This window comes from Eleginops maclovinus, chromosome 7 (genome assembly GCF_036324505.1).
Source record: "Eleginops maclovinus isolate JMC-PN-2008 ecotype Puerto Natales chromosome 7, JC_Emac_rtc_rv5, whole genome shotgun sequence".
In the NCBI taxonomy this organism is placed as follows: Eukaryota; Metazoa; Chordata; class Actinopteri; order Perciformes; family Eleginopidae; genus Eleginops; species Eleginops maclovinus.
Window position 1 is genome coordinate 4,583,664 of NC_086355.1, and position 19,004 is coordinate 4,602,667.

Consider the following 19,004-nt stretch of genomic DNA (forward strand, 5'->3'; position numbering starts at 1 on the left):
CAAGTGTGTGTGTGTGTGTGTGTGTGTGAGATAGGTGGGTTACTGGGGTTGTTAACAGGGGCCCCTAATCCTGGGGCCGGGCTCTAATCCTGCCACTGGTCTGCTGTGGACTGTGACCCTGATGGCGCGTGTCTATGAGTGCCCCCTCCCCACAGACAGACAGACAGACAGACAGACAGACAGACAGACAGACAGACTTAAGATGTGCAGCCTGTTACCCCACACAGCTGAGGAAACACGGCAGCTGGAAAAGCAGAGGACCCCATTAAATTGAACAAATATACACACACATGCACGCACACACGCACGCATGTGCACACACACACACACACACACACACACACACACACACAATAATACTACACAAACTAAAATTGACACAACCCCACTGAGACCAATATGCACACAACTCCATGCTGTAACACACACACACACACACACACACACACACACACACACACACACACACACACACACACACACACACACAGCTGACAGTGCCGCAGCCGTCTCACAATAACAAACAGTTGAGCTACTAGAAATACCAGAGCGAGAGATGAGTCCGAAGGCGTGAAAACTGAAACCAACACAAAACACATCCTGCAGATTCCAGCAGCGCAGGGGACCGACAGAAAAATGACAAACATTTTTATTCAACTGTTGCGAGCGGCCAATCAAATCCGTGATTAGGGCCAAGTGCTTTGTGTTACAACCCTCTGATTACCGCCGCTGTCTGCAGCCAATTACAGCTATCAGAGACTGTGAATTCAGAGGCAGTACAATCAAACACTTCTCAGGATTAATGCCGTGTTTTTCCTGTGTATTTATGTTTTATTTACACAGATGAAGTTATACGACAGGCATTTATACTGGTCTTGTTCACCAGTTATCAAGTGTTCCCAAAGACTTAAATAACCACCATGTTAAACAGAGTAAGAGACACCTGAGGATTTAGACGATATTTGTGTCCGTGAACAAAAGATGGAGGAGAGAAAAAGGTGCTGAAGTGAGAAGACAGTTGCTATCCCGTATGGAAACACCAGAAGTCAATGGGCTGTAAGTGACAACATGACAATCACATGCTTAAAAAAGGTACAGTGTGTAGGATATCCTTACAAAAATAATACATCAATAAAGTATTAACCGTCTCAAAAAGTGTTAGACGGTGTCTGTATCGACAGAGATCCTGCCTTAAATCTGTATTTTCTCTCTCCTTTAAAAACAAATCAACACCAGATTGTAAGCACGCATCTAAAAGGAAGCTAAGGGAATACCAGACACACTTTTTCATTAATCAGTCCTGCTTTTTAAAACCACCTTGGCTTCAGATTCAAAGGAAAGGCTCTCACTAAGCCTCGTCTCCTGTGTCGTAAAAACTGAAAAGATTCCATCAATTAAAAGAAAACCTTTTCCAAAAGGCCAAGAAACAACAACCAGAGTTTCCCTAAAGCATCTGATTCATACCGTGTGTGCTTCGGTTTGGCAGCGGTGTAGCAGGATTTAGTTGCAGCGTCATTCACCAAGACGACTTCCAACAAATAGTGCCAGAAATGACAGTTTATTAGAGACTCTGAATCTGAAATATCAGGTGTCTTTTGTTTGTGGAAGAACAAAAGGCAACCAAAGAAGTGTGTGTCAAGGCCAAGTGTTAAATGAGTGGTACCCATTCAGTAATTCAAAGTGGACGGACAGGGTGAGGTCAACAGTGACAGGGTGTGACTGCAGACGAAGGTTATGATGCTGATACAGAAACAGGTGATTCCAGGTGAAGGATAAAGAGGTGCAGTGACTAAGGGCCCTTACCGTGTGTCATTTCATTTTATCAGAATACTTTCAGATAACACCTTAAAGAAAAGGCAGAAATAAAAAGATAAAACAATCAGCTTATCTTTTCATTTCTGACTCACTTAATGTCCGGATATTTCCCATTCAATCTTCATGATGTTTTATAAGTCAAAGTCTTTAGCTTCGGGACATTATTTGTTAAAAGATTTAGGTACATTTTTTTTAAGGCAACTTATTGAACATGTTTACAAAGATTTTTTACAAAGTATAAATGATAAAGTTCATGTTCAAAAGGGGCAATAGAAGTCCTACCCTTTCTAGCAAATGTTGCTAATCGAAAGTCAGAGTTCAGTTCATGGTCGTCAGCGGTCGTGATCTTTGCATCGTTTTAATAAATAATTAAAATTCAGCAAAAAATAAATAATAATAAGTAAGAATAATCAAATCATCTTTACAGGTAAACCAAAAATTAACAGAGGTGTGAAGAAGCTCAGTAGATTCACTCCTACTGTAAGTACAATTTTGAGATTTTAGGACCCTATTAATTTCCCTTAGGACCGACTCAAATGACCACCTGTGGTTCTGTGGGATTAAAACCTATCCCCCTCAGTGTGTGAGAGGAGCAGTATCTGTGGACAGCAGCCAGGAGCGTTGGCTTGGGTAGTGAAGAGGAGCTGACCTTTTTGTTCCACACCACACTCTTCCACAGCGTTTGCTCAGCCAGCGTGGGCCGACCTCTTAAAAACACACAAGCCACTGCACGAAAATACACATTCACTTCCCCGGGCGGTCGTCTCTGGACAGTCGTGCAATAACACGACCCCACTGCAAAGCATCCATAAATCCACTTAATGGAGCGTGAGGAAAACCCACAAAACTGGGAAAGACTTTTCAAAATGTGCCAAAAAGATGAGGTCCGGTGAAATGTCTTTGCCTAACATGAGAAGGCAAACTGTCTCCATTTGTTTATCATGAATAAACCACCATCTAGAGGTCAGAAGGAATATGAATAAAGAGAAAGGGTAAAGCGGGACACACACCGACAGAAAAGAGACAGACCTCCCTGATAGGAAGATAGGGATGGATGGAAAACAGGAGGACATATAGTGTTTGAATTACTATGGATTTAACACAAGAAAGGTGGAAAGTAGTGAGCATTATACTGCAGGAATGTGAGTTTTCAGACATGTTTTCCTATGGATTTTCTGCCGTTAAATGAGGTGTTAATGTGGTCAAATTAGTCAAGACTTCTCTCAGTTTCTGGATTCTTAGTCACCGCAAAGGCATGAGAACAATCTCCTTTTTGAAGGTATAACAAGGTGAGGAATTGACATTGAAGTTGTCATTTTGTGGGTGAAATATTCCTTTAAGTTGACCATGATTCCAGGTTATGATCAGGTAATATCAAACTTTTATAATCCTGCTTAACTTAAATGGAAGAGCGATCCCACTCGTAAAACAGAGACAAAAATGTACTGTCATAACATGAAAGCTCAACTCCCAAAACTGCATATTTACACAAGTTTTAAGAGGCTGCATTCTCGGGAAAAGGACGAACAGACGAGTGATGGAAAGGGTTACTCACGGTGAAGAAGAGGTCCATGACGCGGGTGTCCAGCAGCGCTTCCCTCCAGGTCTCCGTTGGCTTCAGCATGACGTTCTGCGTGGCCTCGAACATGGCGATGTAGTGGCGCCCCAGTGACCCACTGCCAGTTAAGGCCAACAAAAGCATGAAGAGGAGGAGGAAGAAGAAGAAGAAGAAGAAGAACAGGAGGAGGAGGAGGAGGAGGAGCGGCAGACACAAAAACACCAGCTCCTGTCACTGATCCTCTCAGTGGGTATTTACGTCTCTGAGTGTGAGGCTGTGGTTCGTCTGGCAGCAGGAGCTCTGTCTCTCATTAATGCTGCCACTCTTCACTCCACAATGGTTTCTTTAAATTCTCTCACCCTCCCTTCTTTGTTTCCTTGTTCTTCCCTTTCTCTCTCGTCAGCTCTTTATTCACCACAGAGAAACCCAAGCCTTGTTTCTCACCTCCTTCCACCGATCCTTTCCCTGACACTTCCCTTGTCCTCTTCTTCACCTCTCCTTCCTTCCTTCTGATTTCTCTCCTCTGCTTCCTCACAAGATCTTTAAAAGCACACTCTAGCTGCAGCCAATGGAGACTCTGCCTCTTTGTCCACTCCTCTTCAAATCAAGACGTCCTCGAGACTCCTTACTGCCCTGAAACACTCCCCCACTGCCTCCTCAGCCAATCGCTCTGCCTCTCCTCCTGACTGCTTTCCAAGACTCTTGTTTCCCTTGTAACACTTCTATCACTCTCTCCTCTCTTGTCTACTTTTCCATGTGTCTTTAGTCTTTGTCCTTGACCACAAAACACACTTGATCTGATTTGAAACCTCGGACACAATCCTCCCTTTGTTCCCGAAACTGTTTTATGTTGAAACGTCCTGGAGAAGCCTTTCTTTCTGAATGGCGCCACAACACACACACTTCTTATTTAAGACTTTCTCTGCTCACCCACAACAAGTTTTGTTACAAACCCACAACACACACTTTCTCCCCACGCAGCCGCAAAGCACTTCCTGTCTTTATCCAATTCTCCCAAACACACAACATGCTTTTCCCATAGCTCATCAAGAACAACTCCCACTGTACTGCTCCTCCACTCTCCCAGATGAGGCTTCACACACACACACACACACACACACACACACACACACACACACACACACACACACACACACACACACACACACACACACACACACACACACACACACACACACACACACACACACACACACACACACACACACACACACACACACACACACACACACACACACACACACACACACACACACCAATCAAAACCTTACAACCACACTCTCTCTTCACACACAAATCAACATTTCAACGCCTTCGTTTAAAAGACCCAAAACATTTCCCTCCTTGTTCTTCCAACACATTCAATCTCCTGATGAAGGTTTCACGACAAAACAAAATCCGCAGAGTTCTCAGCCTGTTTCATGTCAGATACATGTACCCAAAACATCATCAGGAGGTGCTTTTTTTTCCTGTGTCTGTCCAGCCCTTTCCCTGACTGTGGTTGTTCTTCAAATAGAACAAAAACATACAGTAATTGTTTTGTCAGTACAAAGTTTAAAAACCCAAATGCATCTATATTCAAGGTAAAGAAGTAAAGCAGCATTTCCCCCGGATTCAGTCGTTAAACAATTAATTTGCTTAGATTAATATATATATATAGTCTGTAAACTGTAAAGTCCTGTGTTTATTTTGGCTGCACCTTGAAACACTTTGTCACATATCGTCAACTTTTATATTTTCCAGTTTTTTGTTGTTTTATTTTCTATTTTGAAATATTTTTTTATATAATTGTTTATTTTATACTATATTTCTAATTATTTGCAATTGTTCCTTTAACATGCTGCTGCAACAAAAACATTTCCAAATTTGGGATTTATAAAGACTATATTGTCTTATTTTAGACATTTAATTTACTATCAGTTTAAATTGTTTACATTACAGTCTATATTTAATATTACTCACCATGTTATATTTTATTCCTACATTTGTGTTAGATTCTGATCAGATTTGTTCCAGTTATGAGATTATTCTTTACACTTATTTGTATCTGATCAAATATAATATAAATAAAAAGTGAATATTTTACTGAAATCGTCTTGAATAGTTTGGGGTATTTTGAAAATGTTTGAATATCCAATACAATCAATTCAGTGGGATTGTTTGTGAGGTGTTATACGTGTTTAACTTCTGCAGGGATTGTTTTATTGTCCCTATCCAGGATATTGGATGGAAGAATTTAATTAAAAAGTTCGACTGCCAGAAATAATAATGTAGTTTCTTATTGGAAGTTTGTTTCATTATGTTATACTCTTCAAATGTTTCCTTCTTCCGCTTGCTTGTAAAGGAAATCTAATAATTAAAACTGACACCCCTCTCTGTTTTCCATCAGCGACATTAAACTCATAAAATAAAAACCGGATCACTGCCCCGTGGCTCAGGGACAACAGAAGGGGGGAAACTTCTGCAGGAATGTTTGATCAAAGCCAAACAGCGGCGGAGGCCGGTGAGGTCGAGCATTCCTCCCACACTGACCACAGTCACTCCCCGCGCACACACCCCACCACAACACACCACACCACGCTTTTCGGCACAAAAGTTGGCACCTGTCTGAGGGTCTGTGGGCTGTGTGTGTGTATGTATGTGTGTCCAATGCTTGGCTTTTAGGCCTGGCTAAAAATAGTCGTGGTGAGGCAGAAGACCTCCATCTGAACCTTTCAGAAGATGGAAGGAATGAGAAAGGAGGATACTGCAACATGAGATCATGCAAATGTGTTTTATTGCAGGTTTAAACTATTTATTTCTAACTAGAAATTGTCCTGATTCTCTTTTATTTATTCATCTTCACTACAGCTATCACATCCAGCTTCATTCACAACATGAACCAGGTTCAATCAGGCTTTAATCTGGCAAATCCCTCAGATACAATTCCCTTCTTTCAAACATTGAATCACTTTTTTTCCTACGACAGGCTCTGACCCAGTGCAAAGGATCACATGACAAAACTCACGAGAGACCTCAGGAATGATAACTGCACAGCCACTACGACTGTCTCTACCCAGGCAGACAAAGACGTAGAAAGGCTCTGACAGGTTGGGACATCAGAAAAATAGATTTGTTTTAAATTAGCGGAAAACAGGACGCCTGAAGAGAACTTTAACTGATCATTTGTCAAGAAGTACAGCAAGAGAACATATCATCTTAACTTAATTTGATAACAAATGGAATTAGATTACAGAACCAAAATATCCCTCAGTAAGCACAAACACGGCGCTGTGATTAAGCCAAGTGTTATCAAGATGCCATTCCTGGGAAGAGATGACATGAAAAACAAACTCAATCTGATTAAAAAGTCACTTTACATTGTCACGTTTGCTTCTGACTAGTATCTATTTTATGTAGCACTTATAAATATGAGTTAATCTGTCTATCTGAACTGATTCCTGTGAGAATAACAAGGTAAAGGTTACATTGAGCGTTGAGTTGAATCCAAAACATTTGCACTGGAATTCAATATTAGTTATATTATGGTTATTAAAATAATAGATTATTTGTTTGAGTATGATGTTGCTTAGATAGATAACTTAATAACACATCCACATGTGTTCTATATTTATTTAAAACCAGCTTAAAATAGCGAAAAACAACAGAATTCATCATGAAGAATTATTGTCCCAGGCGAAGAAATCCTGATTGTTTCTTTTAGATCTCAGTCATTAAACTATAACACATTACGGTAGTGTCCTTAAAATAACTGGTATGATTTATATGTAAATTGAAACTTTAAACTACTCTGACTTTGATTGGTAAAGTGGTTCCTTTGAGTCAAGCTCTAGAATACTGAGGAAAATACAACACATTGAGGTTAAACGTCAACCATGCTATGCTGAAAAAACAACCAACTACGTGTGTGTTTGTGTGTGTGTGTGCGTGTGTCTGAGTGTGCATGCCTCCGGGATGAGTAATGCGCGCGGTGGAGTGACTAGGACATGTGGCTGTGGGTTTGGTGGGTTTTTAAAAGACATCACCTGCTCCCATCTCAACCCCTCCAGCCGCCTCTAGAATAACTAATGTGACACGTCAATTTTCCACTGGAAAGATAAGACGGACTGACAGATAAACGGAAACGCCGACACTTTCAACTGGCCGCATGCGCAGCCGATGCATCCAAATCAAAAGCAGGGGATTCACACACACATTGGGTTCCCACATGGGGTTGCCTAAGCTGCATAAAGGCCTAAACACACATTGTAATACCTTAATTAACACCAGCCGATGCCAATAAAGCTGCTGCTGGTATTAACTGCCAGTCCTTTTGGCAGAGAAACAACAAGTTTAATTTCCTGCCTCGATTCTATTTATTCGGACCAAAGCAGGCCGACATTTCTTCGGGCTCCACATCTTCCGTCGTTCAGTATTTATGGTTTCACATGTGAACCTTAGCCCAGGTATTGTGCGTCAATCTACGGCTCTCCTCTTCAAAGCGTGTGGGAGCATAGCTGCAGTAAAAAGTCCTCGCTGTTTCCTTGGGATGTAATTCAGCATGCATTGCGACGCATAAACACACCACATGACTACAGAACAGCAGATGTGGGCTGAGTCCTTTCTGACGGAACGAAAGAGGCCGAGTTATGTGGACCACAACACAAAACAACAAAATATACCAACGTCAACATTTTTAATCTAATTATAATGGAGTCATCTTTGTGCGTTTGTTTATTTCGTCAGCATGTGCAAACAAAAGTGGAGAAGCCATTCATTAAAACTCAACACCAACATTTTCACAGAGTTGATTTGTGTCACAAACTTTATGAGGCTACAGTCAAACCAGCAGCTCTGTGAGGCTGTACCAAAGCAAAGTGAGCTCATGCTAACGTCAGCATGCTCACAATGCTTTTATTGTGCAGGTTTTATAATGTTTATCATGTTCATGTGCCTGTTGACATTTACTAATTGGCACTAAACACAAACTGCAGCTGAGGCTGATGGGATTTTCATGTATTCAGTGTGAAAAAACTACATTTATGACTTGAAGATGGCACTATGGAAAGTCAGAGGATCAATCAAATAATCTGAGCTTGTCACGAGGAGGATATGAATGGCTTTACCAAATTTGGTGGAAAACCATTGCATTAAGATATTTCATTAAAAGGGGAAGTTTAGACTTGGTGATGGGTCTTGTAGGGGTTTACAATTGTCAACATGAATAAGAGTACCAAATGTCATGGAAATCTTTATAATAATTGTCAAGATAATATACTAACATTGAGTTATGTCAACTTCAGTGTAATTCCTTAATTGCATTGTGTATTTTGTATAACTCAAGACCATTTTTAAGTGTCTTTCTAGTCAGTTGTTAGTTCCCTTTCATTTCAGTGTGGAATAAATTGCAGATCCTTGAAACCATAATGAACATCAAGTCTGTCTTATTTTTTTGTCAATTAATGTATATTATATCAAGATGTGATTGGAACTCTTTATTTGTTTCGTGATTTATATTCTTTGTTTCATTTCAGAAGTTTCAAATGTCATTACTCCTACTAATCAAAGATGCCAAGAAAAGTCAAATTACGTATTTAGAAAACACAATCAACAGCATGGTTGGCTAACTCCTGCAGAGTGTGTGTACTTTCTAATACACTGGGTATGTTAAAACACCCTGGGTATAGTTAATTAAGCCCCTAGAGAAGAAATCAGATCCGGCTTCACATTTCACATTCCCGGATCCTCTTTCTCCAACAATCCGCAGACGCTCACAGATCTATTTGATAGTATTTTCATGACCGATTTAAGTGGCAATCTGAACATCTTGCCGACCTTGGTGCCCGGCGGCTGTGGCTTAGCGAGCTTCTCTTGTATCCTCTATTCATTACGCCTGATCCTCGTGACTGAGGATGGTCGCGCTGCACGGGGACAGCGGCGCAGCGTCTGCCAGCCGCCGTGCGAGGAGCGCAGCGCTATGCTAAGGCGCGTGGTGGGGTTTAAGTGATATATCCTGCTTTAAGTCTCCCCTGCAGCCTCGCCATGTGAAATAACAGTCCAGGAATACCTCCTCCCTGACCTGCCCCTCCCCTCCCTCGCCCATTTTCTTCTACTGTTTGGCCGCCATGTGTTTAGACAGCAGTTGTCATTATATCTCGCGGCACTAAATCAAACCAAGACTATATCAATCATGTCACTGTGCTCGATGCTTCAGACCAACACGTGATAACTTGTGGGTGAAGGTTGGGATTTAGAGGCTTTTATATCCAGACACTGAACTGCACTGCCTCCTTTTAAGTTTGATAAGTGGCATGTTCATTAAGAGTTTTAGGAATACAAATAAACCCATCATCGAGGAAGGATTAATAATCTGGCAATTAACAGTGTGTTCTTTTACTACCATCAGTAAAACTAGGATTTATTTTGTCCCATTGAAGTTTGTGCTAACTGTTTGATCTTCTTTGCTGCATTTCAGTTCAATTACAGATATTAAATGCATCTCCTATGAGACCGTACAGAGGTGCGAGACAGCAATGCTTTCGAAGGATACAAGGAAAACCATTCTTGAACTGCAAAAGTTAGACATGAAATGCTATTGGTGGGCAAATGGGTGATTTATAAACCCTTTTTCTTTAACATATGATTTGGAATTTGTCTTATAATTGAAGCTATTTTAAATCAGAAATCATTTTGCAAAAATGGGTGTTATTCTGTGTCCAGTCTGATTAAACTCCTAATGACGAGCTGATTTTGGCAAAAAATTTGGTAGACATTTATTAAATGAAAGAAATCTACAGCATTGCGAGACCTTGTAATAATCTCTCTACGTTAACAATGAAAAAAAAGAATGTGCCTCATCATTTGACCATGTGTCGTGTGTACTCTTGCACCCTGGTGTTTAGACAGCAGTAGTGGGAGATTCTCCATACAGGTCAGGGCCAACGCAAACACCCAGCATCAGCTTACACACTCCAAATCCTAACCTTAACCCGAGGGCCAAACTGCCCATAAATTGACCCCCAAACAGCTAATGAGAATAGAGAGCCGGGCCGGGGCGAGTGTCACACTGACAGACCTCTTCAGCACAAGAATAGCTCTTGATTGATAGAAGTTAATGCCCCGTCTCACTAAAAATAAGAAAGAATTCCACAAGCGGAGGTCTCTCTCTCTCTTCCTCTTTTAAGACAAAGTATGAAACCACACGTCAAGTAAGAAAAGACACCAGCGCCTAAAGGGAAGAGGCGTGGAAGGCCATGCTTTAATCTGAAACAACTCAAGTTTTAGAGAGCTGATACACCGTGAAATCCATGCATTCCTCTCCAGTGAAGGAAAGAACAGATGGTAGAAAAACTACAGAGCAAAGTGCCACTGGCTATTATTGCAAGACAACTGACGGATGAATTCAGAGATTGCCCTCACATGCCAGATGCATCTAAACAACACAAAGTGGATCCAGACATGCAGACTGATCCTGCAGAGTGGAGGCTGGAGGGTGATCCATCTGTCAGCTCCGACAGCCATTTACAGCAGCGACCACCACCCTGAGCGGCGTGAGGCCCGGTGTGGAGTGACACGGTGTCGTACAGACGCCCGGGGAGCGTGCCGCCGCCAGATGACACCAGAGCCGCAGGGTTCAGACGGCGGCGCGGACAGATGACACGCATACCGCTCGGTTCCTCTAAGGGAGAAATGCGTTTTTAAAAAGGGGTATATTTGAGCTGGTTGACGGGGGGGTGCGTTCGTGTGCATGAAAGGCGGCGACTGTCAGCCATGCAATTAAGCAGAGACCCCCCCCCCCCCCCCCGGTACAAGTGGTATACGTTTGTGTCGCATCACACATTGTGACACGTGCAGACAGGCGCCCGCACTCATTCAGGCCTCCCAGCGGTCTTCATCAATCTGTTCTCCCTCTCAACAGCCCACACACTCGCAGGCTTTCCAGACCCTCGCATGCACACAGAATATTGAGGAGAATGCCACTTGATTTGAGAAGTGATGCTCTCTCTCTGGTGGGACACATCATTATAAAGAAACAAGAGAAGCACAGATGTATCCCAGGCAACAAGTTCCCAGAGGTCTTACTAACAATATTTCTGCTCGGCCTGTCAGCAGGATTACGGAAAAACTACAGGACCGATTAACTTTCAATTTGGTGGAACGGTGTGTCTTATTTTATGTTGGAGCGGATGTGAACTACAGGGCGGATACATGCATTCTGTTTCACTTGACTTAATATTATGAGAGATTTAATGCTGCATTCAGGTCATGTCGGAAAAATTTGGAAAAATGAGTTAGAATTAGAAACATCTATATCAACGTGTTTCTCAGGTGGTTTAGTTTATATTCTGGGATTTTTTTGGCTAACCCAAAAGGAAAAATATCGAGGCATTTCATCACATTAATGCCAATATGCTACCCTCCAAAAACTGGCATAAAGTATTAATTCAAGCTGACATTTTAAGTGAAAAGTAACCTTGGTGCTGCAATCCTGATTAAAATAAATCAAATCACTTATTGGCAACGCAAGCTAACGTTTCAATACTGAATAATAGAACATCTGGAACCTTAATTAATGGTTGTAGCGAGAAAATGACAAATTAATTAAGTTACTAAAGAGGCTAAACTTCACTCATCGCTGTCCGTACTGAAGTTAAGAGTTAAATGATGCTTAATGGAGAAGTAAAACAAACAATCACTAACGTATAACCATACGGTCAGCAGAAAATGTCTGAACCTAGCTCACACTCTTTGCTTTTCCACAAATCAAGAAATAATAAACAACAGCTAGATAAGCATTTTAGCTCCTACAATCATATATAATATTCAGTATCTATTTATTTAACCCCAACCTGAGAGGACCGTTCCATGCACAGGAACTGCTCCGCTGCATGAACAGCACACAGTCAACACTAAAGAACACTGATGTATACAAATTACAAACAGCAAAGACACAGGACTAAAAAATGTCTCTTTGATAACACACACATATCGAACAGAGCGTGCCAGGCATACCGAGGGGAGCCTCAACAAGCCGAGGCGAGGGGGGTGGGGTGGGGGGGAGATGGACCCACAGACACCTCTTTGAAAGTGATACATGAACCAGGATGGCAGCAGAGCGCCACTCAGAATCCCCTCAGACAGGCCGGTTGGGATTAAAGTGGTAATAAGCCCGAACACACACACACACACTCGTATACACACACAAGTGCCTAAGTTCGCTCAACAATGCGACCAACTGTAAAGATAATATGGATGTGTGCCCCCCACTACAAAGCAAAACTGAGGGTCAGCTATGCATTCCTCAGGACGACATATTTGAGGAGCGCCACACACACACACACACACACAGGGATAATGCATACTCATACGTAGCGTTTTGTTTAGATGAAGATATTCCAATTAGACACGTACCCAAACAACTATTACCATCCTCCTAAAAACTACAATATGCACCTTTTATTTGAATCTAAAGAAAAATGACTTCTCTTCCTGCCTCTGGAAACCTACATCTTCCCACATTTAAAAACAAGGGTCTTACTTTTGTATTTTTAGCCATTCACTTTTGGAGAAGCTTTCCAATAACTATTAAATAACACAAATCCCTATTACAGGGATATGAACTCAAATATTTCTAAGTACAAACATTTTAATTGAAATTCTTCTGTGTACTTTGCCTTAGTTCTTTCCAACAAAGTCAAACAGTAAATTACATTTTTACAAAACTGAAAGTCAATGTTCACCTTCTAAATAAGTTTTCATAAGTCATGGTAAAATATTTTGGATACTCTTGACCAGGTGACTAGCTACCATCACTAAATTCTGCTGGAAGAGGGAGTGTCATTTTAGCAGATTTCAGGATTTCAATTGTTTAATAAAATCTCAAACCAATAAAAGCTGATAGCATAAACTACAAAATAAGACCACTGACATTGTCTGAGTTTTAAAATGTTATTGTGTTGCCATACAAGCAAATATTCTCGTCTTTTTAGGGAACAAACATCCCATCATGTCAAGTGGAAAGCCATACTGTGTAGTTATGAGGAAAACTGGGACTGACCTGTTTTTCCTCTCCACACTTTTGTAGAAACTATGAGCCAAGATCTAGAAATGGTCAGCCTCTGACAAAGAAAGGATATGATTGGGTGGCAGGAAGTTCCAGCTGAGGACCTGGTTGGCCAGAGTGAGGTATCGCTGGAAGACAGACGACATCTGAGCGTTCAGGTTTTCTCTGCGGCTGAACTCCTGCAGCACCTCCATGGTCAGCATGAAGATCTGACGCAGGCCGTCTTCCTGGACGAGGAGGAGGAGGAGGGGGAAAGATGGAGGGATTCAGCATCAAAACTGTCAATATATACACTCTAAAGGATTTGCTTTAGCCATTGACAGGTTCAGATTGCTCGAAGGACAAGTAGGGTGCAGGTAGGAGACCAACAACAACGTTACTCATGGACAGCACATGAAAATCAGTAAGGGAAGTGAGGTGGAGATCAGACCTGGAAGAGCCGCTTGACGCTGCCGTGGAACTCCATGCTGAGGCCGATGCTGCTGGTCTTACTGGAGCTGGAGAACTCGCTGAGCAAAGCGGTCAGGATGGAGCAGGCCAGGGTTTGCTGCAGCACAGAGGGAAGAATATGAGCGGAGGCATTGACCAGGAAACTAACACTAGCCTTTACACTAAACTCATCCTTCTAAAACTGGGAATTGTTTTTCAGGAAACTATCCACTATCCCATTTTATTAATCAAAAACTAATTGAAAACCAGCTCACTCACCCATATTAAAAGATGCATTTGAATGAATTATATTTTGAAAGTCAAAGTTTTTTATATACTTTCTGATTGTAAATGGATTTTGCCCCTGATCACTTCCTCCGGCTGCATGCTTGTCCTTTTCTATTTCTGGGTTTAGTTAAGGAAACAAATGAAATGCTGCCCCCTGCTGGATTGAGAGGAGAGGTCCAGTTTGTTTTAAAAAGTAGAGCAACAATGACACCTAGTCATAGCAATGTAGTTTTACAGACTGTCAAAAAGAATGGATTGAGGAGGAATAAATAAAAATAGTGTAGCGAACTTTTTTAATTACTTGATCTTTATTTTAGCCGTTAAATGATGTCCTATGATACATAACAATCCTCTGCAGCCATCACTGGAATCTAACTGTACTAATAATGTAAGAGTAGCCTAATCTTTATCTGCAACTGTGCAAAAAAACAGAAGACAGAGCACAACGTTCGATCCTATTCGGTACAGCTCTACAAACCAAGGTTGTCATTAATCTTTTGAAATACATTAACACGGATACACGAGTAGCCTCTCTCACCACGGTGGTGTTCCCGCTGCTGATGAGCTGCCCAACCTCGTGGAAGATGCTTTTACAGTTGATGCTTTTGTCCAGAGAGCCCCTCTTCACGATGACCGCCACCGCCAGCAGGATCTGCTCACGGACATACTTCTGCAGGCTGTATGGAAACAGAGAGGTTAGTTTATAAAATCAATGCTCTGATCCAGAGGAACTTACAGTCAGTGCAACAACACTTCAGCAGAGACTGAGAAGAGAGTGAAAAGTGAAAGAGAAATGTTGTGACTGAGGGTTCAATCCCTGCAGAAGCGTGTTTTCTTTGGAACAGTTATTGCATTTTTGTGGTCTCTTTTTTTCACCATCATACCGTCTACTCAAACAAGAGAAAACAACAATCCATCTAGCTTTTTGTAACCTTAGTTTATGTAACTTGTGCTCTTCTTCTCAGCTGTTTTCATGAGCAGATACTTAAGAAAAAAGCTCATATTGCGTTTTGAGTCAGCCTATATTTTCCATGTATGGTTAAGTGTACCATTTATGACGCCACTGTCAAACTCATTTTGGGCCTAAAAACTTAGATTTTGGATTTTTAAAAAATGCATTTTTTTCTAGAAAAAGGACTACAAAGTATTTCAGAAATCTTGTCATTTGAAGAAATTATGCAGATAGAATAAATGTTACTTGAACAAACAATTTGTGAGTATTTTAATGATATATAGCACTATCTAGTTAAGGAAAAAAGATCATAATGTCTTTCGGGTTTGAAAGTATTGTTGAATTACTGGTGCATAACTTAGTTTGCTTCAGGCTTATGTAGGAGGAAAGGAGGCCTATCAATAGCTGTGCGCTCCCCCCCACAGGTCTATAAATGGCATGCATACTTAATAAGAGACCTCCAAGACACACACTGGTTTAATTATTCCCGTTTCCTTCTCTCTTACTTGGGCCTCTGAAGGACGTAGGTGAGAAGGAAGGCCCTGAGGGACTCGATGCTGGTCTTCTCCAGCAGGATCCACTCCCGCACCACCGCCTCCATGACGGCTGTGGCCGCCTGGAACAGCACATAGTCCACCTTACTGGTCTCTGGAGAGGTGATTAAAACAAAGAGGGTCAAATATACATTTTTATTTAAAGAACTCAGTTGGAGAAAGTCATTTTCTACATTTACTCCCACACCAAACTAAAGGCAATTTAATATATATATTTAATATGAACACAGTTTGAAAACCCAGAGTAAAAGGTGGTATGGGGCAATAAAAGCATTGAAATTAAATCCCATTATTGTTCAATTTATGAATGGGAATTAGATAGAATCGGAGGATGAAACCCTCTTTATTAGTCACATACATGCACACAGCAGAGCACACACAGTGAAATTGGTCCTCTGCATTTAACCCATCCTAGTACTAGGAGCAGTGGGCAGCTATTGAACTAGCCACTCAGTCCTCAGATATCAGGACATTCTGATGTACAGTTTCAAAATAAAATACCTTTGAAATATCCTATATGAGCTATTATTTCAAAATAAAAAGACCATTGAAAAAGAATATGAGATATCGTCCCTCTGTTTTTAGATAAGAATAAATACAAATCTGTCCATAATGAAACAAGTCATTTAAACACAAGTTCTGTCCCAGTGTTTGTTAAAACGAACAGCTGTTTAAACAAATGATTTTTGTTAAAAGACAGTTTTAATGATTTAAAAAAGGCAGGTTTGGTAGATGTTTTTCCAAGTAAACTTAATATGATTTACTTTATAATGCAAACAGCAACATGTAACAACCAGTTGCTAGTTTACTGGGTCTAATAGAAACAGTACTGGAGTAAATATTCCCCTCAAATCAGTAACAATGTTTACGTTCTTTAAGTGTTTACCAAAAACAAAAAGTTGTGGATTTAATTTAAGGATAATTTCAGAGGCTGTAGAAGAGGTTTTTACTCGTATGTCCACCCTCGTTTAAAACACAATAAATAAAAACTACTTTCTGTCTGTAAATAAGATCATATTTAACTGTTATTAATCCCATTGAAAGGTACCATTACAAGGTACCAGACGGTTGTTATGAAGGAGACGTGGTATATAACTCTGTATGTCCTTTATCATATCTAGGTATAGGTAATTGTTTATGATTTTCGGGTTTGTGACATTTATAATGTTTGACTTATACACAGCAGAATGTTTGTGATCAAAACATCAATGGCTGAAACCCTGATTGGATGGAAACACTAAAACTGGAGTAAAGTGGGTCAACTGTAGGTACAAAACAATGAAAGCACTATGAATCAAAACGGACTGTACATTTTTCTGGATAAATTCAGGCTCTGCAGGTATAAATGATTGTGTAAACAGTTACCTAAGATGTGCTTGCAGATGGCAAAAGGCGACTTGGATTTCCTGAAGGAGAGGAAAATGTGTTCCGCATGCTGCCTCTGTTCTGTGCTGACCATGGAAGGCGGTGCCTGGAAACAAACAACATATAAAAGACAAGTTTGTTTGTCTGTGGGCACATGCTATTTCAGTCGATGACACACAGTGAAACACAGCATTAATCAAGCAATATGTCTAAGAAAACTGTAGATTCAAGCAAAACAAAGTAATGGAAAGGCTTTTAATGTGCATAGTGAAGATATGATTGTTATAGATGTTTATGGAAACAAAGACGTAAAGAAAAACTAGAATAGAAACAAAGAATCTTAGGACTTCCATTAGCTTTGTGTTTTCTGGATTTTCATAATCGATCATTTTTCTAAACTTTCATTAACAATGTGAAAGGGCGTTTGGCCTCAGAGCAGACTTGCATGTTCAAAGTGCCTTTACATTATACTATTCTATAAAGTGGAACTGCTATTGCATAATACGAGCTATATCAATGAGGGCCTACTAAACTACAAACACCACTAAATATAATACAACTCAGCAACAACACTGCAAAGCTTATTTTGAAATATAACTGTTCTATCCACCGTCAAAGGCCTTGTACAATAAACACCACATTATACAACTTCTTGTCCCACCCCAGGTAAGGGGACGAATAAAAACTTGCTAATGCCAGACAAAATAATCAAAACAAAACATGAACACTGCAAAGATATGAATTACAGTCATTCAGAAAGGAATAATAACCACAAATGTATATCATGATGTATGTGTAGGTATGAGAAATAACATATATGTTAGGTACCTTTAGAGTAGGGAAATTTAGGAGTATGGTGGGTAATATGGACACTGAAATGAATACACTAGGATCCAAAATGCCAGACAGTGCTAGCCATCCATTCAGTAGACACCTGCTGACTCACATGTGGACAGAAAGCCCTTCCTAATGTATGTTAGCAACTCATGTACTCTAAACTGAGTATGTTTTAAAAACGGAGGCAGAAATGTGCTTTAAAGAACACAACATGACTCAAAATGGCAGAAAGCAAGAAGAGGCTGTAGCTAGCCCATGTTTCCATGACACAGACCCATGACATACACATGGTTAGCCAGTGTAGCTGGTGTGTTAGTCATGTAATTAGGCTGGAGGGAGGTTAAAGAGGAGGAAAAAATACTGTATATAAATGAGAGTTTACTGGGGGTAATGTAACAGGTAAAGCTAAAGCAACAGCACCGGGATGCTCCAACAGAGGGGAATATAAAACTTAAAGTTTCTATAAAGTGCTCTAACGCGCAGTGATATTATAGACTGGTGTTTGTTTATGAAAAACGGTTGGATTTTGAGGACGAAAGGGGGGAAATGTTGGGATTTTTTGCGGGATGGAGACAAGCAAAGGAATAGGGAAGGCGCCACGCATCGCACACACAGCGTTTCTCCCCGGGAACACATTCACCAGCAGAATTAGGCGTACAAACTGAGAATAACCATCACGCGCCTCTAACCGTCAGACTGTACGCGACACAATTAACATGTGGGTTCTTCCCGCCAAATCTTAACACCAAAACAACGTTATATTTCTCACCATTAAAACTTTGGCAGCGCTTTCCAGCTGTGTGATCACTTCTGGTGCACCGACCGCCGCCATCGTTTTCGTCCCTCTCCAATGACGCGCCATGCGCTCTGCATTGTGGGATTACAGTCTGTGGAAACAGGCAGGGGTTTTAGAGACCAAAAGGTGACGGGTTCGAGACCCGACCCACCTCCCCTACGTGATTCACGCGTGGGTTGTGTTTTTCAAGAAAAAGTGAAAAGTATGTTTATTTCCGCAACAAGCAAAGTGCTATACAAATATTAAATATAAATACATCAACAAAGTAGTATATTATTATAGCAGAGGTGAGGTACAATTTTGAAGTACTTGTACTTTACTTCCATTCTATGACTTTGTACAACTCC

The 19,004-nt window shown here is 40.8% G+C and overlaps 1 protein-coding gene across 1 annotated transcript in view; it reads right to left on the minus strand.

Moving 5' to 3' along the window:
- Positions 1-18,731, minus strand: part of xpo4 (exportin 4) — a 42,306-nt gene extending 23,575 nt beyond the window's left edge. The window contains exons 1-7 of the mRNA XM_063887789.1: positions 18,631-18,731; positions 17,025-17,130; positions 15,612-15,753; positions 14,692-14,830; positions 13,867-13,983; positions 13,510-13,663; positions 3,371-3,483 (exon numbers count right to left, since the gene is read on the minus strand). Of these exons, the coding sequence (XP_063743859.1) occupies positions 3,371-3,483; positions 13,510-13,663; positions 13,867-13,983; positions 14,692-14,830; positions 15,612-15,753; positions 17,025-17,130; positions 18,631-18,723 (864 nt within the window). The 5' untranslated portion in view covers positions 18,724-18,731. The remainder of the gene's footprint in view (positions 1-3,370; positions 3,484-13,509; positions 13,664-13,866; positions 13,984-14,691; positions 14,831-15,611; positions 15,754-17,024; positions 17,131-18,630) is intronic.
- Positions 18,732-19,004: the final 273 nt, after the last annotated feature.